The following is a 22,800-nucleotide window of genomic DNA, read 5'->3' as shown; positions in this document are numbered from 1 at the left end:
CACTGCCCCTCTTTTCCTGTCTTCCAGACTCATCCATTAATTTTCCACTTTCCATTTTCATTTCTGATTTTTGTCCCAGCTGAGTCTGCCCTCAGGTCCCCATTCCCTTGCCAAACTAGTTTAAACCATCCCCAACAGCACTAGCAAAACGTCCCGCAAGGAACTCAGTCCCAGCTCTGTTCAGGTGCAACCCGTCCGGCCTGTAAAGGTCCCATCTCCCCCAGAGCCGGTCCCAATGTCCCAGGAATCTGAAGCCCTCCCTCCTGCTCCATCTTTCCAGGCACACATTCATCTGTCCTATCCATCTATTTCTATACTCACTTGCGGGAGGCACTGGGAGTAATAGAAACATAGAAAATAGGAGCAGGAGTAGGCCATTCGGCCCTTCGGGCCTGCTCCGCCATTCAAAAAAGATCATGGCTGATCATCTAATTCAGTACCCTGTTCCCGCTTTCTCCCCATATCCCTTGATCCCTTTGGCATTATGAAATATATATATCTTCTGCTTGAATATATTTAATGATTTGGCCTCCACTGCCTTCTGCGGTAGAGAATTCCACAGGTTCATCACCCTCTGAGTGAAGAAATTTCTCCTCATCTCCGTTCTAAATGGCATTCCCCGTATCCTGAGACTGTGACCCTGGTTCTGGACTCCCCAGCCATCGGGAACATCCTCCCTGCATCTAGCCTGTCTAGTCCTGTTAAAATGTTATAGGTTTCTATGAGATCCCCTCTCATTCTTCCAAACTCTAGTGAATATAGGCCTAGTCGACACAATCTCTCCTCATACGTCAATCCTGCCATCCCAGTAATCAGTCTAGTAAATCTTCTTTGCACTCCCTCCATGGTAAGAACATCCTTCCTCAGATAAGGAGATCAAAACTACACACAAGACTCCAGATGTGGTCTAACCAAGGCCCTGTATAACTGCAGTAAGACATCCTTGCTCCTGTCCTCAAATCCTCTTAAAATGAAGGTCAACATACCATTCACCTTCCTAACTGCTTGCTGCACCTGAATGCTTGCTTTCAGCGACTGGTGTACAAGAACACCCAGGTCTCGTTGCACCATCACCATTCAGATAATCATCTGCCTTTCTGTTTTTACAACCAAAGTGGATAACCTCACATTTATTCATGTTATACTGCATCTGCCTTGCAATCCAGAAATTACTACTTTTGAGGTCCTGCTTGCTTATTTCTTACCTAACTCCCTAAATTTGACTGCAAGACCACATCCCTCTTTCTGTCTATGTTGTTGGTTCTGATGTGGACCACAACTGCTGGCTGTTCACCCTCTACCTTCAGGATGCTCTGCAGCATCTCAGTGACATCCTTGACCCTGGCACCAGGGAGGCAACACACCATCCTGGATTCACGTCTGTGGCCACAGAAACACCTGTCTGTTCCCCTGACTGTTGAACCACCTATCACTATGGCTCTTCCAGTCTTCCCTGTACCTTCCTGTGCAGCTGAGCCACCCGTGGTGCCATGGACTTGGCTCTGGCTGCACTCTCCAGGTGCAGCATCACTTTCCGCAGTATTCAGAACTGAATACCTGTTGGAGAGTGAGATGCACTCAGGAGTCTCCTGCACTACCAGCCTGATTCTTTTTGATTGCCTGGTGGTCACCCATTCCCTCTCTGCCTGCATAATCTTAAACTATGGGGTGACCACATCTATAAATGTGCTGTCCACGTAGCTGTCATCCTCATCAATGCACTGCAGTGTTGCCAGCTGCTGCTCAAGTTCCAAAACCCGGAGCTCAAGCTGCTTCAATTGACAACACTTCCTGCACAAATGGTTCTCCAGAATACAGGAGATGCACTCTCGAGGTTGACGCAACCCTGCCATGCCTTTATTTATTAGTTGACCCTTTGCAACTGCGAAAAAAAAACTTGCCAATACTACACAGCTAAGAATGATTAATAAAACCTTACTAGTACTGATAAATCCTACTAAAAATCAATACAGTTCACTAGTTAAAATGAATCTTACTCAAAAAAAGCTACTCAATTGTTTCTTATTATTAAGCTATTTACGCACACACCCGAACAGTAGTGTATTAACCCAGCTATTTAGAGTTATTCCCCAGCAGCAGTTACTCACCAACCAATCACCTTGCAGCTTTCCTGTAATGTCAGTGCTCACTTTATTTTCAAACTCCAGCGTGCTTGGACTCCTCTCCACTGCTCTCCCAGAAGGTAAGTGCTGTAGGCCACGATCCTCGGGCTCTATTTATCCGCTCCTCACTCTATGTTCCTCCCGCAGGTCCACTGCTCTCCCAGAAGGTAAGTGCTGTAGGCCGCGATCCTCGGGCTCTATTTATCCGCTCCTCACTCCATGTTCCTCCCGCAGGTCCACTGCTCTCCCAGAAGGTAAGTGCTGTAGGCCGCGATCCTCGGGCTCTATTTATCCGCTCCTCACTCCATGTTCCTCCCGCAGGTCCACTGCTCTCCCAGAAGGTAAGTGCTGTAGGCCGCGATCCTCGGGCTCTATTTATCCGCTCCTCACTCCATGTTCCTCCCGCAGGTCCACTGCTCTCCCAGAAGGTAAGTGCTGTAGGCCGCGATCCTCGGGCTCTATTTATCCGCTCCTCACTCCATGTTCCACCCGCAGGTCCGCTGCTCTCCTGGAAGGTAAGTGCTGGCTTGGAGGGGATATTGCAGGTGGTGGTGTTCCCATGCATCTGCTGCCCTTGTCCTTCTAGTTGGTAGAGGTCGTGGGTTTGGGAGCTGCTGTCGAAGGAGTCTTGGTGAGTTGCTGCAGTGCATCTTGAAGATGGTACACACTGCTGTCACTGTGCGTCGGTGATGAAGAGAGTGAATGTTGAACATGGTGAATGAGGTGCCAATCAAGCGGGCTGCTTTGTGCTGGATGGTGCCGAGCTTCTCAAGTTTTGGAGCTGCACCCATCCAGGCAAGTGCTGAGTAATCCATCACAATCCTGACTTGTGCCTTGTAGATGGTGGACAGGCACTGGGGAGTCAGGAGGTGAGTTACTCGCTGCAGAATTCCCAGCCTCTGACCTGCTCTTGTAGCTACAGTACTTAGGTGGCTGGTCCATTTCAATTTCTGGTCAATGGTACCCCCGCCCCCCCCCCCCCCAGGATGTTGATAGTGGGGGATTCAGCGATGGTAATGCCAATGAACATCAAGGGGAGATGGTCAGATTCTCTCTTGTTTGAGATGCTCATTGCCTGGCACTTGTGTGGCGCGAATGTTACTTGCCACTTATCAGCCCAAGCCTGGATATTGTCCAGGTCTTGCTGCATCTGGACACGGACTACTTCAGTATCTGAGAAATCATGAATGCTACTGAACATCATGCAATCATCAGCAAAACTTGTGCAATCATCAGCGAACATCCCCACTTCTGACCTTATGATTGAAGGAAAGTCATTGATGAAGCAGCTGGAGATGGTTGGGCCTGGGACACTACCCTGAGGAACTCCTGTAGTGATGTCCTGGGACTGAGATGATTGACTTCCAACAACCACAACCATCTTCCTTTGTGCTAGGTATGACTCCAATCAGCGGAGAGTTTTCTCCCTGCTTCCCATTGATTCCAGTTTTGCTAGGGCTCCTTGATGCTCCTTGGAGCTCCCTCACCAGAGGAAATAGTTTCTCTCTATCTATCCTATGGAATCCTTTAAACATCATAAACACGTCAATTAGATCACCTCTTAATCTTCAATACTCAGTGGAATACAAGCCTCGTCTGTGCAACTTGTCCTGATAATTTAAGGTAAGGAGTTCCAGGATTCTGACCCAGTAACCGTGAAGCAGTAGTGATGTTTGTCCAAGTTCGGGATGATGTGTAACTGTTTGAAGTCCATTCAGTGCTCTGTCCGACGTGTGTTTCCAGGGATGCAACAGCTGGTGCTGCTTCCATGCTGGAGGAGAACCGTGCTTTGTTGAAGACACCGCTGGCGCATCGCAGCAGTTATGACCTGAAGGACCGACGGCGGATTGGGAGCCAAACTACGGTGGATGAGGCTAAGTTCCAAAAGATACCGACTGATGAGCTTGAGGCAGAAATGCTGGCGGTGGCCGACCTGGACTACATGAAAAGTAAGTGGTGGCGGCAAGGAGTGGGTGGCATTCACACCAGGCACCGAGTGGCCTTCACACCAGACACCGGGTGGCCTTCACACCAGGCACCGGGTGGCCTTCACACCAGGCACCGGGTGGCCTTCACACCAGGCACCAGGTGGCCTTCACACCAGACACCGGGTGGCCTTCACACCAGGCACCGGGTGGCCTTCACACCAGACACCGGGTGGCCTTCACACCAGGCACCGGGTGGCCTTCACACCAGACACCGGGTGGCCTTCACACCAGGCACCGGGTGGCCTTCACACCAGGCACCGGGTGGCCTTCACACCAGGCACCGGGTGGCCTTCACACCAGGCACCGGGTGGCCTTCACACCAGGCACCGGGTGGACTTCACACCAGGCACCGGGTGGCCTTCACACCAGACACCGGGTGGCCTTCACACCAGACACCGGGTGGCCTTCACACCAGACACCGGGTGGCCTTCACACCAGACACCGGGTGGCCTTCACACCAGACACCGGGTGGCCTTCACACCAGGCACCGGGTGGCCTTCACACCAGACACCGGGTGGCCTTCACACCAGGCACCGGGTGGCCTTCACACCAGGCACCGGGTGGACTTCACACCAGGCACCGGGTGGCCTTCACACCAGGCACCGGGTGGCCTTCACACCAGACACCGGGTGGCCTTCACACCAGGCACCGGGTGGCCTTCACACCAGACACCGGGTGGCCTTCACACCAGACACCGGGTGGCCTTCACACCAGACACCGGGTGGCCTTCACACCAGACACCGGGTGGCCTTCACACCAGACACCGGGTGGCCTTCACACCAGGCACCGGGTGGCCTTCACACCAGGCACCGGCATTGAATCTAGGAATTGGGGAGCAAGAGACTGTGCTCTGAGTCTGATCACAACTGGACACAGTGCTCATGGTGAGTCACTTTTATCACAACATCCTCTGATTGTACACTCCTGTTTTGACTCAGCAGAGCTGAACATGATTGAGTGTGATGCACACACGCCCAGTCCCAGTTTGAGAGCACATGTAATCGATGATTTCACGGGGCACACTGACCATGAATGGACTGGAGAGTCTTCATATTGTTGACTGCTTGAGGTTTGCACCCGGAGCATCATGGGTGGGCCATAAATAAAGTTTCAAGCCCGCTGCTGTTAATTTTCAAATATCTACAATTACTGATACTAACAGATCTTGGTACCTTATTTAGTGTTTATAAGCCAACAAGGTATTGACCCTAAAAGTAGACATTCCCAAACCTCTGGGTCTTCAACATTCAAACAGGACAGACCAGTAGTCAGCAACCTCAACACAATAGACTCTGCTTCCTAGACTGAAATGCCTTAAAAAAAAGACTTGCATTTAAAAAGCACACTTCACAACCTCAGGACATTCCAAATGCTTCACACCCACATAAGTACTTTTTGAAGTGCTGGTCACTATTGTAATGTAGGAATTTTGTGCACAGCAAGGGCCCACCAACATCATTGAGATATTGACCAGATAATCTGTTTTTGATATTGGTTAAGGGCTAAATATTGGCCAGGATTTCAGGGTAAACTCCCCTGCCCTTCAAAAGATTGCTGTATGATCTTTGACATATGCCTGAGAGGGCAGTTTCAGCCTCAGTTTAAGACGGCACCTCCGACAGTGGCAGTGTTCTCTCAGTACTGCACTGAGTCTGTCAGCCCGAGTTATGGGCTCAAGTCTGTAGTGTGGTGTCTCGGAGGCAAGAGTGCTACTCATTGCGCAATGGTTGCACCTTGGCTGCAGTTTGGATATGCCAGGAAGCACCAGAGGGGTCAGTTGTGTAAGGGTCGAGAACCTGGAGTTTCAAGTTCAAATCCCAACATGGTAAGTTGCAAAGGAACAGGAGGAGGCCATTCAGCCGATCACGTTAGACCATGACTGAGCTGTACCTCAACACCATTTATCTGCCTTAGCTCCATATCCCTGATAAACTTACCCAACAACTGTTCCCACTTGTGAAAGAATTGAGAACAAGAGGGCACAGATCTAAAGTAATTGGTAAGAGAAGCAAAAGTGATATGAGGAAAAACTTTTTCATGCAGTGACAATAGCCACAGTACTTAAGTGGCTGGTCCAGTTCAGTTTCAGGTCAATGGTGACCCCCAGGATGTTGATAGTTGAGGATTCAGCAATGGTAATGTCATTGAACATCAAGGGGAGATGTTTAGATTCTCTCTTGTTTGAGATGGTCATTGCATGGCACTTGTGTGGCGCAGATGTTACTTGCCACTTATCAGCCCAAGCCTGGACGTTGTCCAGGTCTTGCTGCATATTGACATGGGCTGCTTCAGTATCTGAGGAGTCGCAAATGGTGATGAACATTGTGCAATCATCAGCAAACATCCCCACATCTGACCTTATGATGGAGGGCAGGTCATTAATGAAGCAACTGAAGATGGTTGGGCCTAGGACACTACCCTGAGGAGCTCCTGCAACGATGTCCTGGGACTGAGATGTTTGGCCTCCAACAATCACAGCCATCTTCCGTCGTGTGAGGTATGACTCCAACCAGTGGAGAGTTTTGCCCTTGATTCCCATTGACTTCAATTTGGCTAGGGCTCCTTGGACATCACTACAGGAGTTCCTCAGGGTAGTCTCCAGGACATCACAAGATAGAGCAGATGAATGCGTGGCTGAGGAGATGATGCAGGAGGGAGGGCTTTAGTTTCCTGGATCACTGGGTCTGTTTCTGGCAAAGGTGGGACCTGTACAAGTTGGACGGGTTGCACCTGAACCAGAACGGGACCAACATCCTTGCTGGGAGGTTTGTTAGTGCTGTTGGGTGGGTGCGGGGGGGTGGGGATTAAAGTAATTTGGCAGGGGGATGGGATACAGAGTGGAGTTACAGTAAGAGGTGATGCACAGTCAAATATAGAGGAAAAACTGAGTCAATCTGGAAGGCAGAGCAAATATAGACCTTTTAAGACACAAGTGAAAGATGCAAGGCTGGATTGCATTTATTTTAATGCGAGGAGTCTTACTAATAAGGCAGATGAATTGAGGGTGTTGTTTAGCACATGGGATTATGATATTATTGCTATCACAGAGACATGCCTGAGGGAGGGGCAGAACTGGTAGCTCAATATTCCAGGGTATAGAATCTTCAGGGAAGACAGGGGAGGGGATAAAAGAGGAGGTGGCATTGCACTGTTGATCAAGGAGTCAATTACTGCAGTAAGGAGGGATGATATCTTAGAAGGTTCCTCAAATGAGGCCATATGGGTAGAACTTAAAAACAAAAAGGGGGCAATCACTTGGATGGGAGTGTACTACAGACCTCCAAGCAGTCAGGGAGAGATAGAGAAGCAGATATCTAGGCAAATCTCAGAGAGGTGTAAAAATAATCGGGTAATAATAGTAGGGGATTTCAACTTCCCCAATATTAACAGGTATAGTCTTAGTGCAAAAGGCTTAAAGGGGGCGGAATTCTTAAAATGCATACAGGAGAGCTTTTTGAGCCAGTACGTAGAAAGTCCTACAAGAGAAGGGGCGTTACTGGACCTAATCCTAGGGAATGAAGCTGGACAAGTGGTAGAAGTGTTAGTGGAGAGCATTTCGGGGATAGTGACCATAACTCTGTAAGATTTAAGGTAGTTATGGAAATGGACAAAGATGGACCGGAAATAAAGGTACTGAATTGGGGGAAGGCTGATTTCTATCTGATAAAACAGGATCTGGCCAAAGAGGACTGGGAGCAGCTACTTGTAGGAAAGTCTACATCAGACCAGTAGGAGTCATTCAAAAAGGAAATAGTGAGAGTTCAGAGCCAACATGTTCCTGTAAAGGTGAAGGGTAGGACTAACAGACCCAGGGAGCCCTGGATGTCAGAGGATATAGAGTATTGGATCAGGAAAATAAAGGAGGCTTATGGCAGATTCAGAGCGCTGAAAACAACAGAGGCAGTAGAGGAGTATAGAAAGTGTAGGGGGGTACTTAAAGTAATTAGGAGAGCGAAGAGGGGACATGAAAAAACACTGGCGGGCAAGATAAAGGAAAATCCCAAGGCTTTTTATAAGTATATTAAGGGCAAGAGGATAACCAGGGAAAGAATAGGGCCCATTAGGGACCAGAGTGGCAATCTGTTCCTTTTCATTTGTGTTCACTATGGAGAAGGACGATGTAGGTGTACTTCAACATATTAGCATTGAAAGGAAGTATTAGCTGTTTTAGCGGACTTAAAAGTGGATAAATCCCCAGGCCCAGATGAGATGTATCCCAGGCTGTTATGTGAGGCAAGAGAGGAGATTGCAGGTGCTCTGACACAAATTTTCAAATCCTCTCTGGCTACAGGAGAGGTACCAGAGGACTGGAGGACAGCGAATGTGGTACCATTATTCAAGAAGGGTAGCAGGGATAAGCCAGGTAATTACAGGCCGGTGAGTCTAACATCAGCGGTTGGGAAATTATTGGAATAAATTCTGAGGGACAGGATTAATCTCCACTTGGAGAGGCAGGGATTAATCAGGGATAGTCAGCATGGTTTTGTCGGGAGAGATCATGTCTAACAAACTTGATTGAATTTTTCGAGGAGGTGACTAGATGTGTAGATGAGGGTAAAGCAGTTGATGTAGTCTACATGGACTTCAGTAAGGCTTTTGATAAGGTCCCGCATGGGAGATTGGTTAAGAAGGTAAGAGTCCATGGGATCCAGGGCAATTTGGATCCAAAATTCGCTTAGTGGCAGGAGGCAGAGGGTAATGGTCGAGGGTTGTTTTTGCGAGTGGAAGCCTGTGACCAGTGGTGTACCACAGGGATCGGTGCTGGGACCCTTGCTGTTTGTAGTGTACATTAATGATTTAGACGTGAATATAGGAGGTATGATCAGTAAGTTCGCAGATGACACGAAAATTGGTGGTGTCATAAGTAGTGAGGAGGAACGCTGAGCTGTGGTAAATGGAATGTAATCCTGAGAAGTGTGAGGTGATGCATTTTGGGAGGACTAACGAGGCAAGGGAATATACAATGGATGGTAGAACCCTAGGAAGTACAGAGAGTCCTTGGTGTACTTGTCCATAGATCACCGAAGGCAGCAGCATAGATGTATAAGGTGGTTAGGAAGGTATATGGGATACTTGCCTTTATTAGCCGAGGCATAGAATATAAGAGCAGGAACTTTATGATGGAGCGTATAAAACACTAGTTAGGCCACAGCTGGAGTACTGTGTACAGTTCTGGTCACCACACTATAGGAAGGATGTGATTGCACTGGAGAGGGTGCAGAAGAGATTCACCAGGATGTTGCCTGGGCTGGAGCATTTCAGCTATGAAGAGAGACTGACAAGGCTAGGGTTGTTTTCCTTAGAGCAGAGAAGGCTGAGGGGGGACCAGATTGAGGTATTCAAAATTATGAGGGGCATTGATAGGTTTTATAGGAAGAGACTTTTTCCCTTAGCGGAGGTGTCAATAACCAGGGGGCATAGATTTAAGGTGAGGGGCAGGAGGTTTAGAGGGGATTTGAGGAAAAATGTTTTCACCCAGAGGGTGGTTGAAATCTGGAATACACTGCCTGGAGAGGTGGTTGAGGCAGGAACCCTCAACATTTAAGAAGTATTTAGATGAGCACTTGAAACACCATAGCATACAAGGCTATGGGCCAAGTGCTGGAAAATGGGATTACATTAGTTAGGTGCTTGATGGCCAGCACAGACACGATGGGCCGAAGGGCCTGTTTCTGTGCTGTATAACACTATGACTCTAAGTCAGGAGTGTGATGGAATACTCTCCACTTGCCTGGATGGGTGCAGCTCCAACAACACTCAAGAAGCTCGACACCATCCAGGACAAAGCAGCCCACTTGATTGGAACCCCATCCACAAACATTCACTCCCTCTACCACCGACGCACAGTGGCAGCAGTGTGTACCATCTGCAGCAACTCACCAAGGCTCCTTAGGCAGTACCTTCCAAACCTGTGACCTCTACCACCGGGAAGGACAAGGGCAGCAGATGCATGGGAACACCACCACCTGCAAGTTCCCCTCCAAGTCACACACCATCCTGACATGGAACTATATCGCCGTTCCTTCACTGTCACTGGGTCAAAATCCTGGAACTCCCTTCCTAACAGCACTGTGGGTGTACCTACAGCACAAGGACTGCAGCGGTTCAAGAGGGCAGCTCACCACCACCTTCTCAAGGGCAAATACAGATGGGCAATAAATGCTCGCCTAGCCAGCGACGCCCACATCCCATGAACAAATTTTTTAAATGCCATACTCGGTCAAATGCTGCCTTGATGTCAAGGTCAGTCACTCTCACCTCACCTCTGGAGTTCAGCACTTTTGTCCATGTTTGGACCAAGGCTGTAGTGAGGTCAGGAGCTGAGTGGCCCTGGCGGAATGTCAGTGGGCAGGTTATTGCTGAGCATGTGCCACTTGAAAGCACTGTCAGTGACACCTTTCATCACTTTGCTAATGATCAAGACGAGACTGATACGGTAGTAATTGGCCGGATTGGATTTGTCCTGCTTTTTGTGCACAGGATATACCTGGGCAATTTTCTACATTGCTGGGGAGATGCCAGTGTTGTCGCTGTACTGGAACAGCTTTGCTAGGGGCGTGGCAAGTTCTGGAGCACAGGTCTTCAGTACTGTTGCCGGAATATTGTCAGGACCCATGTAGCCTCCATCCTGAGGATCTTATATTGGTTTCTGGTCTGAAAACACCTTAATTTAAAAATTCTCATCCTTGTTTTCAAATCCTTCCATAGCCTTGCTCCTCCCTATCTCTATAATCTCCTCCAGCCCTTCGAGATTACTGCATTCCTCCAATCCTGGCTTGTTTCGCATCCCCGATTTTAATCGTTCCACCTTTGATGGCAGTCCCTTCAGCTGCCTGGGACCTAAGCTCTGGAATTCCCTCCCTAAATCTCTCCGTCTCCCTACATCTCTTTTGCTCCTTAAAATCCCTCTTTGACCAAATCTGCCCTAATATTTCCTTCCTTCTGCAGTTTGTTGTTAAATTTTGTCTGATAACCCTCCTGTGAAGCACTTTGAGATGTTTTACTATGTTCAAGATAAGTTTTTATAACAGTATTAACGTGGTATTTGCCTTACTCTATTTGGTCAGAATGTGCTGGGCAATGTTCCCAGGTAAGGAACTAGGAGAAACTGGGCACAGCAGACGTGGGCATTACAATGACAACAGCCTCAGGTGATTGAACTGCACCTGGGTGCTGTCCTTGTCTTATCTCTAGTTAATTGGTGGCTTGTTACTGTGATGATAATGTGTGAAGTCACAGTAAATCACAAGCACGCTGATGCAATGGGGTTCTGTTGGAAGCAGTGCTGCAAGGCCCATTCCCAGGGTTGCCGCTGTGAGGTTCCAGGGAAGACTGGAGATACTCTCGTGTTTCAGCCTGGAGGTGACCTTAGAGAGGGATACAAGATATGGTGCAGACAGGGTAAGCCTGGAATATTAATTAAATTAAACAGCAGGAGTACAACCACTAACTTTAGGACTGATATTAAGAGGTTCTTTGTGCAGAGAGTGATCAATGTGTGGAATAAACTCACATAGTTGTCAGTCTAGCAGCCTGGAATCATGAAGGGTTTTAATAGGGAGAGGAGGGAAAGACTGTTTCCTTTGGCTAGGGAGTCATTGACAAGGGGCAATTTTAAATCCTCGCTGAGAGATTAGGAGAAAATCATTTCAGCAGAGGACGGTTGGAGTATAGAATGATTTACCACAGGGAGTGGTTGAGGCTTCTTTTCGGACAAGTTAGAATCAAGAAGATAAAGGACTAGAGGCCGAAGTGGGATTAGTTTTGGATTAATACAGGGCTATGGTGGAGAGCACGGGGCAGTGGGATGAGGGTTGGGTTGCACTGGCAGAGAGCTGGCATACACGAGCTGTAAGCTAAACTTCCCAAGCAACTTCCAATGCTGGGATTTGAACACTGGGCCTGAACCCTTAGTCTACTCTGCTTCAGAAGCATCAGAGCTGTAGTCCATAAGGCCAGCTGTTAGCCATGGCTCAGTGGTTTGCATTCTCGCCTCTAAGTTAGAAGGTTGTGGGTTCAAGCCCCAATCCAGGGAACTGAGCACAAAATCTAGGCTGAAATTCCAGTACATCACTGAGGGAGTGCTGCACTGTTGGAGGGTCAGTATTGAGGAAGTGCTGCACTGTCGGAGGGTCAGTATTGAGGAAGTGCTGCACTGTCGGAGGGTCAGTATTGAGGGAGTGCTGCACTGTCAGAGGGTCAGTATTGAGGGAGTGCTGCACTGTCGGAGGGTCAGTACTGAGGGAGTGCTGCACTGTCGGAGGGTCAGTATTGAGGGAGTGCTGCACTGTTGGAGGGTCAGTACTGAGGGAGCGCTGCACTGTCAGAGGGTCAGTATTGAGGGAATGCTGCACTGTCGGAGGGTCAGTACTGAGGGAGCGCTGCACTGTCAGAGGGTCAGTATTGAGGGAGTGCTGCACTGTCGGAGGGTCAGTACTGAGGGAGCGCTGCACTGTCGGAGGGTCAGTACTGAAGGAGTGCTGCATTGTCAGTGTTGGAGGGTCAGTACTGAGGGAGCACTGCACTGTCGGAGAGTCAGTACTGAGGGAGCGCTGCACTGTCGGAGGGTCAGTACTGAGGGAGCGCTGCACTGTCGGAGGGCAGTACTGAGGGAGCGCTGCACTGTCGGAGGGTCAGTACTGAGGGAGCACTGCACTGTCGGAGGGTCAGTACTGAGGGAGCGCCGCACTGTCTGAGGATCAGTACTGAGAGAGCGCCGCACTGTCGGAGGGTCAGTACTGAGGGAGCGCTGCACTGTCGGAGGGTCAGTACTGAGGGAGCGCCGCACTGTCTGAGGGTCAGTACTGAGGGAGCGCTGCACTGTCGGAGGGTCAGTACTGAGGGAGCGCCGCACTGTCGGAGGGTCAGTACTGAGGGAGCGCCGCACTGTCGGAGGGTCAGTACTGAGGGAGCGCTGCACTGTCGGAGGGTCAGTACTGAGGAAGTGCCGCATACTTTCAGAGGTGGCAATTTTCAGATCAGACACTAAATTGAGACCCAGCTTGTGCTCTCAGGTGGATATAAGAGATCCTATGGCACTATTTCAAAGAAGTGCAGGGAATTTCTCCCCTGTGTCCTGTCCAATATTCAGTCCCTCAGCCAAGATCACTGAAATAGATTATCTTTTCGTTGCCATTTTGTCATTTGTGGGATCTTGCTGTGTGCAAATTGCCTGTCGCATTCCCTACACTTCAAAAGTGTTTCATTGTCTGTAAAGCACTTTAGGACATCCTGAGGCTGTGAAAGTTGCAATCTAAATGCAGGACGTTCAGTTTCACCTTTCAGATGCCTCCCCTTGTGCTGTAAACTTCTCTGTTTCTGTAGAGTGGGAAATCCTGGCTGATTTTTGCCCCCTCTCTCCTCGGACTGGACACTGATGTCCACTGTAGCATGGAATTTCTCACAGGCTGATTCCAGCAGGGTCCAACCTGGGTATTATGCATTCGATCACTGCCCCCCAGCAAGTGGAATTACCATTCATTCCGCAAAGGCCACGTCTTCAGCTGTCTCCTACTTGTCTCTCCCTTTATCTACACCCGGCACCTTCCCCACCCACTGTCTCCAACTGATCCTGATTTGGACAAAAGGTCATCAACATGAAACGTTTCTTCAGTTTCTCTCTCCACAGATACTCCCTGAACTACTGAATATTTGCAGCATTTGCTGTTTTTATTTCATCAGATTCTTATGCTGCCTCTGTACCTGCACCCTCCTTTGCTGATTCAGCTCACTTAGATCCATCTGAATTATCTCTCACGTAGTCCATTCCCCCCTCCCCTTTTTTTGCAGGCTCTCTGGTTTTCCAACCAGTCTAACCTGTCTACCCTCCCCCCCCCCCCCCCACTTAACCCTTCAGTGACTGTAATACACACCTGATTATACTGGCTTTATCACAATTATTTAAGAGAATATTGTAGGCTTGGAACAGTTCTGCATGAAAATGATGATCTGCTTGTCAGACTTACTCAGATTGTCTTCTTTATGAGTAAGAGGAGATAAGGTAGGTGGATTGAGTTTAGGATTACTTTCAAGAGTGAAGTGTTTTGGGTTGTTGCAGCCTCCAGTGTGGGTTTTCTGTCATTCAGTTATTACTTAACCCACAGCTATCACTATCAAGAGAGAGTTTCTCCGAGGCTGACCACACTGGCTGTTTTTCTGGACTGTCCACAGTGTGTGTACATGTTTCTGACTGACCACTGTTTGTGTCCATGTTTCTCCTGGATTTTGGCTGGACTGTTCAGACTTTACATCCTTGCCACTAGCTTGTCAAGCTGTTTTCCTGCAGCCTGTGTGTCTCACGATCTTTGCCCGCAGGTGTCAGTGCTTCTGTTGGGCTGCTGTTCAGTTTCCCTTTCCCAGTTTGGTGGATTGCAGGTTGCTGTTCCTCTTGGGTTCAGTATTTTAAATGGAAATTTTCATTAGAAGATGGTTTTGTTTTTCTTTAAAAACTGGTTTATTTAACCAGTCCCCTCACTGGCCTGTGACTGAAGGGGTCCCTTTACCCCAAGTGTGTTACGCCCTGTGACACCAGATCATGTGTATCAGTCAGTCCTGAGCCTATCCTCTCCCAGCACACACACTTCAGCAGAAGCAAGAACTCAGGAGTAATATCCCCCTCCCCTAACCCTGAGGAAGTAAGACCATTTGTACCATAGTGTCAGCTTGGCTCAGTGATAGCCCCTCACACCTGAATCAGAAGACCATGTGTTTGAGCATCGCTGCAGAGATCTGGACCAGTAATCTAGGGCTGACGGTCCAGTTGTAAGGATGGGGTGGGGGGAGGGCGGTCAGGATCTATCTGAAAGACCTTCCCCATCTAAAACCATCCTGTTGTTTTACCCTCTTACTAAGTTCAGCCTCATGACAATCAGCGCCATCTAGGTGAGAGTGACTGGTACTGATTACTGACAACACCTCAAACACATCAACACTTACCAATTGGGATCTAATTTAAATAGATTTTCAGTTGATTTAGAATACTAAATACTTTCTAAGTAGAAGTCAAATTGTAAGGAATTAGTAATGTTTGAATGCACCATGTTCTGACTAAACAATTGTACGCAGGAGTAACACGCGGTGTATTGTATAAGAGGGTATCACCCAGTGTGTTACAGAATATATACTGGGTGTTATGCTCAGTTACACATGGTGTGTTATCCATAGGAGTGTACTTTCCAGGGCAACTGGATAGTAATGGTCCATTGCAACCATAGAGCTAGTTGTAGATTATTGACCAGACAAGGCCTGTCACTGGTCAGTAAGTGACTGTAATAGCAGCTGAATAGGCTGGGGCTCTTTGTCTAGCAAAGAAAAGACTGAGAGGTGATAGAGGTTCAATTAGCATAAATGTAGAGAAGATTTTCCACTTGCAGGGGATAAGTCAACTAGGGACCCTCAAAATAAGATAGTCACTAATGAATTCAATAGGGAATTCAGGAGTAGCTTATTTACCCAGAGGGGTAAATGTAGAACTTACTACGACAGGGAGTAGTTGAGGCAAATAGTATAGAGGCATTGAAGAGAAAACGGGATAAACACAGGAGGGAGAAAGGAATAGAAGGATATGCTGATAGGGTGAGAGAAGGTTTGTGTAGAGTACAAACACCAGCACAGACCAGTGTGGCTGAATGGCCTGTTTCTGAGCTGTCGATCGATGTAATTCTAGTTCTGAATTACTGACAGATCCCTCACTGGTCAGATCATGACCTCCAAAGAAGGTTTGGAATTGTGGATGTGACTGTTCCTTCTCTCCTCAGGTCACCGGTTTGAGGATGTTCCCGGTGTTCGACGGCACTTGGTCAAAAGGAGCACAAAAGGCACCATTGTACATGTGGGAAAGGATCATTCAGAGCTCTATCCGAAGGCCAAGAAGGCTGATCGCCAACCACATGAGGTACATTCCGATGCTATTTACTTTCTCTCCTAGTTTAGTCCCCCGCCTTTCCTGAAGGCATTGTCTTGTTGCTTGAGGTACGGTGCCAGGGTTCCGCTCGACCACGTGGCTGATACTTATGTGCGACTGTGATGGTGTATGTCAGCTAGCTATTTGGGGAAGATCATTATTGCTGTGCACAGCCCTGCTATCATCTAGACCAGGATTGTCCAACATACGGCCCACCAAAGGTTTCCATCTAGCCCAGGGATGCATTTCAGAGATGAGAAATTTCCCATTGTCGACTTCTTTCAGACCAACTCTTTAAAAAATGGCACTGTCAATTTCACAGCTGACAGATGCTGGGAGCAGGAGCAGCAGTTTCTGAACGTTGGACAGATTGGGGGTTTTCTGTGGAGTTTTGTCTTTATTTAAAAGCCCGCTTGGAAAACCCTGAATCTGTCTGAAGTTCAGAAACCACTATTCCCGCTCCCAGCGTCTGTCAGCTGTGAAACTGACAGAGCAATGTTTTTTTAAAAAGACTGGCCAACCACAAGCTGCTTTGCTGAGCACTCCCACTCCCTGCAACTCCCAGAGAGAGAGAAAGACGGTGGTGGGGGTGGGGAGGAGAGAGAGAAAAGGAGACAGAGGGGGAGGGGGAAAACAAAGAGAGAGAGAGGGAGAGGGAAAACAGAGAGAGAGAGAGGGAGAGAGGGAAAACAGAAAGAGAGGGAGAGAGGAAAAACAGAGAGCGAGGGAGAGGGAAAACAGAGAGAGCGAGGGAGAGGGAAAACAGAGAGAGCGAGGGAGAGGGAAAACAGAGAGAGCGAGGGAGAGGGAAAACAGAGAGAGCGAGGGAGAGGGAAAACAGAGAGAGAGAGAGGGAGAGGGAAAACAGAGCGGGGGGAACAGAGAGGGGGAGGGAGGAAACGGAGAGGGAGAGAGAGGGAGGGGAGAAACGGGGGAAACAGAGAGAGGGGGAGCAGAGGGGGGGAGGGGAAACAGAGAGAGGAGGAGGGGGAACAGAGAGGGGGAGGGGAAACAGAGAGAGGGGGAGAGGGGAAACAGAGAGAGGGGAGAGGGGAAACAGAGAGAGGGAGGGAGAGGGGGAAACAAAGAGAGGAGAGGGGGAAACAGAGAGAGGGGGAGAGGGGAAACAGAGAGAGGGGGAGAGGGGAAACAGAGAGAGAGGAGAGGGGGAAACAGAGTGAGGGGGAGAGGGGAAACAGAGAGAGAGGCAGAGGGGAAACAGAGAGAGGGGGAAAGGGGAAACAGAGAGAGAGGGAGGGAGAGGGGAAAGAGAGAGAGAGGAGAAACAGAGAGAGAGGGAGGGAGAGGGGAAAGAGAGAGAGAGGAGAAACAGAGAGAGGGAGGGAGAGGAGAAACAGAGAGAGGCAGGGAGAGGGGAAACAGAGAGAGGGGGGAGGGGGAAACAGAGGGGGGAGGGGGAAACAGAGAGAGGGGGAGAGGGGAAACAGAGAGAGGTGGAGAGGGAAAAGAGAGAGAGGTGGAGAGGGAAAAGAGAGAGAGGTGGAGAGGGAAAAGAGAGAGAGGTGGAGAGGGAAAAGAGAGAGAGGGGGAGAGGGAAAAGAGAGAGAGGGGGAGAGGGGAAAGAGAGAGAGGTGGAGAGGGAAAAGAGAGAGAGGTAGAGAGGGAAAAGAGAGAGAGGGGGAGAGGGGAAACAGAGAGAGGAGGAGAGGGAAAAGAGAGCGGGGGAGAGGGGAAACAGACAGAGGGGGAGAAGGTAAACAGAGAGAGGGGGAGAGGGGAAACAAAGAGGGGGAGGGGGAAACAGAGAGAGGGGGAGAGGGGAAACAGAGAGAGGTGGAGAGGCAAAAGAGAGAGAGGGGGAGAGGGGAAAGAGAGAGAGGGAGGGAGAGGGGAAACAAAGAGAGGGAGGGAGAGGGGAAAGAGAGAGAGAGGAGAAACAGAGAGAGGGGGGAGGGGGAAACAGAGAGAGGGGGAGAGGGGAAACAGAGAGGGGGAGAGGGGAAACAGAGAGGGGGAGAGGGGAAACAGAGAGGGGGAGAGGGGAAACAAAGAGGGGGAGAGGGGAAACAGAGAGAGAGGGAGGGAGAGGGGAAACAAAGAGAGGAGAGGGGGAAACAGAGAGGGGGGGAGAGGGGAAACAGAGAGAGAGGGAGGGAGGGGGAAACAGAGAGAGAGGGAGGGAGGGGGAAACAGAGAGAGGGGGAGAGGGGAAACAGAGAGAAGGAGGGAGAGGGGAAACAAAGAGAGGAGAGGGGGAAACAGAGAGAGGGGGAGAGGGGAAACAAAGAGAGAGGGAGGGGGAAACAGAGAGAGAGGAGAGGGGGAAACAGAGTGAGGGGAAGAGGGGAAACAGAGTGAGGGGGAGAGGGGAAACAGAGAGAGGGGGAGAGGGGAAACAGAGAGAGGGGGAGAGGGGAAACAGAGAGAGGGGGAGAGGGGAAACAGAGAGAGAGGGGGAGAGGGGAAACAGAGAGAGAGGGAGGCAGAGGGGAAACAGAGAGGGGGAGAGGGGAAACAGAGAAAGAGGGAGGGAGAGGGGAAAGAGAGAGAGAGGAGAAACAGAGAGAGGGAGGGAGAGGGGAAACAGAGAGGGAGGGAGAGGGGAAACAGATAGAGGGGGGAGGGGGAAACAGAGAGAGGGGGGAGGGGGAAACAGAGAGAGGGGGGAGGGGGAAACAGAGAGGGGGAGAGGGAAAAGAGAGAGAGGGGGAGAGGGAAAAGAGAGAGAGGTGGAGAGGGAAAAGAGAGAGAGGTGGCGAGGGGAAACAGAGAGAGGTGGAGAGGGGAAACAGAGAGAGGGGGGAGAGGGGAAACAGACAGAGGGGGAGAAGGTAAACAGAGAGAGGGGGGAGAGGGGTAACAGAGAGAGGGGGAGAGGGGAAACAGAGCGGGGGGGGAGGAATGGAGGAGAGGGGAAACAGAGAGAGGGGGAGAGGGGAAACAAAGAGGGGGAGGGGGAAACAGAGAGAGGGGGAGAGGGGAAACAGAGAGAGAGGGAGGGAGAGAGGAAAGAGAGAGAGAGAGGGAAGGAGAGGGAAAAGAGAGAGAGGGAAGGAGAGGGAAAAGAGAGAGAGGGGGTGGGGGAAACAGAGAGAGGGGGTGGGGGAAACAGAGAGAGGGGGTGGGGGAAACAGAGAGGGGGTGGGGGAAACAGAGAGGGGGTGGGGGAAACAGAGAGAGGGGGAGAGGGGAAACAGAGAGAGGGGGAGAGGGGAAACACAGAGAGGGGGAGAGGGGAAACACAGAGTGGGGGAGAGGGGAAACACAGAGTGGGGGAGAGGGGAAACACAGAGTGGGGGAGAGGGGAAACACAGAGTGGGGGAGAGGGGAAACACAGAGAGGGGGAAGGGGGAAACACAGTGGGGGGGGGAGCAGAGAGAGAGGGAGAGGGGAACAAAAAGAGGGGGAGGGGGAAACAGAGAGGGGGAGAGGGGAAACAGAGGGAGAGAGGGGAAACAGAGGGGGGGGAGAGGGGAAACAGAGAGGCGGGAGAGGGAAAAGAGAGAGAGGGGGAGGGGGAAACAGAGAGGGGGGAGGGGGAAACAGAGAGAGGGGGAGAGGGGAAACAGAGAGAGGGGGAGAGGGAAACACAGAGAGGGGGAGGGGGGAAACACAGAGAGGGGGAGGGGGAAACAGAGAGAGAGGGAGAAGGAAGGGAAAGAGAGAGAGGGGGGAAACACAGAGGGGAGGAGAGGGGAAACAGGGGGGAGGGGGAAATAGAGATAGAGGGAGAAGGAGGGGAAACAGGGAGAGGGGAAACACAGAGGGGAGGAGAGGGGAAACGGGGAGGGAGAAGGAGGGGAAAGAGAGAGAGAGAGGGGAAACGGGGAGAGGGGAAACGGGGAGAGGGGAAACGGGGAGAGGGGAAACGGGGAGAGGGGAAACGGGGAGAGGGGAAACGGGGAGAGGGGAAACAGAGGGAGAGGGGAAACAGAGGGAGAGGGGAAACAGAGGGAGAGGGGAAACAGAGGGAGAGGAGAAAGAGAGAGAGAGGGGGAGAGGAGAAAGAGAGAGAGAGAGAGAGAGCGGGAGAGGAGAAAGAGAGAGAGAGCGGGAGAGGAGAAAGAGAGAGAGCGGGAGAGGAGAAAGAGAGAGAGCGGGAGAGGAGAAAGAGAGAGAGCGGGAGAGGAGAAAGAGAGAGGGGGAGAGGAGAAAGAGAGAGAGGGGGGAGAGGAGAAAGAGAGAGAGAGGGGGGAGAGGAGAAAGAGAGAGAGAGGGGGAGAGGGGAAGCAGAGAGAGGGGGAGGGGGGAGAGGGGAAACAGAGGGGGAGGGAGAGGGGAAATAGAGAGAGAGAGGGAGAGGGGAAACAGAGAGAGGGGGAGAGGGGAAACAAAGAGGGGGGAGAGGGGAAACGGAGAGGGAGGGGGAGAGGGGAAATGGAGGGAGAGGGGAAACGGAGAGAGAGAGAGAGGGGAAACGGAGAGAGAGAGGGAGAGGGGAAACGGAGAGAGAGGGAGAGGGGAAACGGAGAGAGAGGGAGAGGGGAAACGGAGAGAGAGAGAGAGGGGAAACGGAGGGAGAGGGGAATCGGAGAGTGAGTGGGGAAACGGAGAGGGAGAGGAGAAACGGAGAGGGAGAGGGGAAACGGAGAGGGAGAGGAGAAACAGAGAGGGAGAGGAGAAACGGAGAGAGAGAGGGGAAACGGAGAGGGAGAGGGGAAACAGAGAGAGAGAGAGGGGGGATCAGAGAGTGGGAGGGAGAGAGGAAACAGAGGGAAAGGGGAAACAGCAAAAGGGAGAGGGGAAACAGAGAGAGAGAGGGGATCAGAGAGTCAGAGGGAGAGGGGAAACAGCGAAAGGGAGAGGGGAAACGGAGGGAGAGGGGAAACAGCGAGAGGGACTGGGGAAAGAGAGGGGGAGGGGAAAGAGAGGGAGAGGGGGGTGGGGAGAGGGTGGGGAAAGAGAGAGGGGGGATACAGAGAGCAAAGACAACACAGAGTTGCAGGAACAACACAGACGGGGAACACAGAGTGCGGGGACACGGAGAGAGAGAGAGAGAATGATCAAGATCATTACAGATGGACATCTATCTGGAATACTCCGCAAGCTACAAGTGTGTGACAAACATTGAGTACCTTTGCAAGCAAACAAATGCCAGATATCTCACTAAACCAGTGTCCAACATAGTGATGAGAAAGTAAGTCAATAAATTAACTTTCTCATTTAAAGCTTCTTCACAAAAATGCACATTTGTTCTTGTTTTGATTAATAATAAGATAAATTTTTAATGCCTTTATCGTTCTGCAATTGTCTCATCAGCCCCCTATTTAAGATAAAACTTGTGATGTGGCCCCCCCCCCCGCCCCCCGCCCCATGCAAAAAGGTTGGTCACCCCTGATCTAGACTCCACCCTGTTATCGTCCAGACTCTGCCCCCTCTGCAGTTTTCAATAGGGATTGGTTGAGAGCAATCAGGGGTGGAGCCCTGGCTGATCTTCCCTTCCCTAAACCAAGTGCACAGCACTGGAGACCAGCTAACTCACTCCAGAACATGGACCAAACCTGGTGCTCTGCTGCTGCTGCCTGCTGATCAACGACTTCCCGAGCTCACTGATCCATCAGGGGACTTTGAAGAGTTTCACTTAAAACGACAGTAACTGAGCAAGTGACGATGTTGCAATACCTTGTGAGTTTATTGTACAGGAGTGAATTCACAGTGATTTGGAATCCACTCCTTTATAGTGTGGGACAGATTCCAGAGCACTGACCAACAGACATGCAAATCTATGCATGTGGATGATGTTTTGCAGTTGTAGCTTTTTATTTTCAGATCACTGATGAACCCCTGTATCTAGCTGTACAGGCAGGTGCAGCCCTAGACCAACTGGCTGACGGCTGAAACAGTGATATACAATGCCCTATGTTGACAGCCACGGCGACTGGTGTTTGAGGCAGATGGGACCAGTAAATGGTGTGGTCAGAGCAGACTCAACGGTACCATTGCTCTGGTATAAAAGCAATAATGAGACTGTTACTTGGGTAATGGGCTGTGTGCTTTGGGTGGGAGTTTTGGGGTTTTGTGTTTGAGTTTCTGACCGTGGTTTCAGGTTTCTGATGGGGGAACATTCAGCTGTACTGTTGGATATCTGACAGGCGTTGTTGAGTTGTGTCTTTAGGTGATTGACAGGGTTTAGTGTTGAGTCCTGTTTTTGAGGATGAGTGTTAGTAACTGTTGTGTGATGGTTTTTTCACTGTATTTTTGCTCAGGTGTTTGTAGAACTCAATGAGTTGACAATGGATAAGAATCATGAGATGCAGTGGAAGGAGACAGCCAGGTGGATCAAATTTGAGGAGGATGTGGAAGAGGAAACAGATCGCTGGGGAAAGCCACATGTGGCTTCACTCAGCTTCCGAAGTTTGCTGGAGCTCAGAAAGACACTGGCACACGGTAAACATTCAGTGTTTATTCAGTTTGTACAAAATGGAACGTTTACGTGCAGTTGATCAGCATCTGAAGTATTTATGCTGCCAGGTGTGAGTGTTCATCACGCCAGGCAGGAGTGTCCATGGAGAGGGGGAGGGAGCGTCTGCAGGGAGGCGGGGTGGGTCCGTGGGGAGGGGCGGGGGCGGGTACGTCTGCGGGGAGGGGAGTTTCCCGCTACCCCCAATGACCCATGCACGCACACATCCAGGTCCCTCTGTTCCTCCCCCCGCCCCCCCCCCCCCTCAGAACTGCACCCTCCATCCCATCCTGTCTCTCCAATCTCCTCCCGCCAAAATGAACCACTTCACTCCTCCCTGCACCAAACCCTGTCCGCACCCCCACCATCTTCCCCACGGTTCACAACACTTCCAAATTTAGCATCATCCGCACACATTCAAAACCC

General features: G+C 50.4%; 1 protein-coding gene across 10 annotated transcripts in view; it reads left to right on the top strand.

Annotated features, from left to right (window-relative positions):
• Window positions 1-22,800, top strand: part of LOC137369700 (anion exchange protein 2-like) — a 405,213-nt gene that overhangs the window by 249,267 nt on the left and 133,146 nt on the right. For all 10 annotated transcript variants that reach the window (XM_068031052.1, XM_068031042.1, XM_068031050.1 and 7 more), the window contains 3 exons: window positions 3,867-4,072; window positions 15,868-16,004; window positions 22,181-22,361. In XM_068031052.1, the coding sequence (XP_067887153.1) occupies window positions 3,867-4,072; window positions 15,868-16,004; window positions 22,181-22,361 (524 nt within the window). The remainder of the gene's footprint in view (window positions 1-3,866; window positions 4,073-15,867; window positions 16,005-22,180; window positions 22,362-22,800) is intronic.

Source organism: Heterodontus francisci, chromosome 5 (assembly GCF_036365525.1).
Source record: "Heterodontus francisci isolate sHetFra1 chromosome 5, sHetFra1.hap1, whole genome shotgun sequence".
NCBI classification, from domain to species: domain Eukaryota; kingdom Metazoa; phylum Chordata; class Chondrichthyes; order Heterodontiformes; family Heterodontidae; genus Heterodontus; species Heterodontus francisci.
This window is presented reverse-complemented; position numbering and strand designations above follow the sequence as displayed.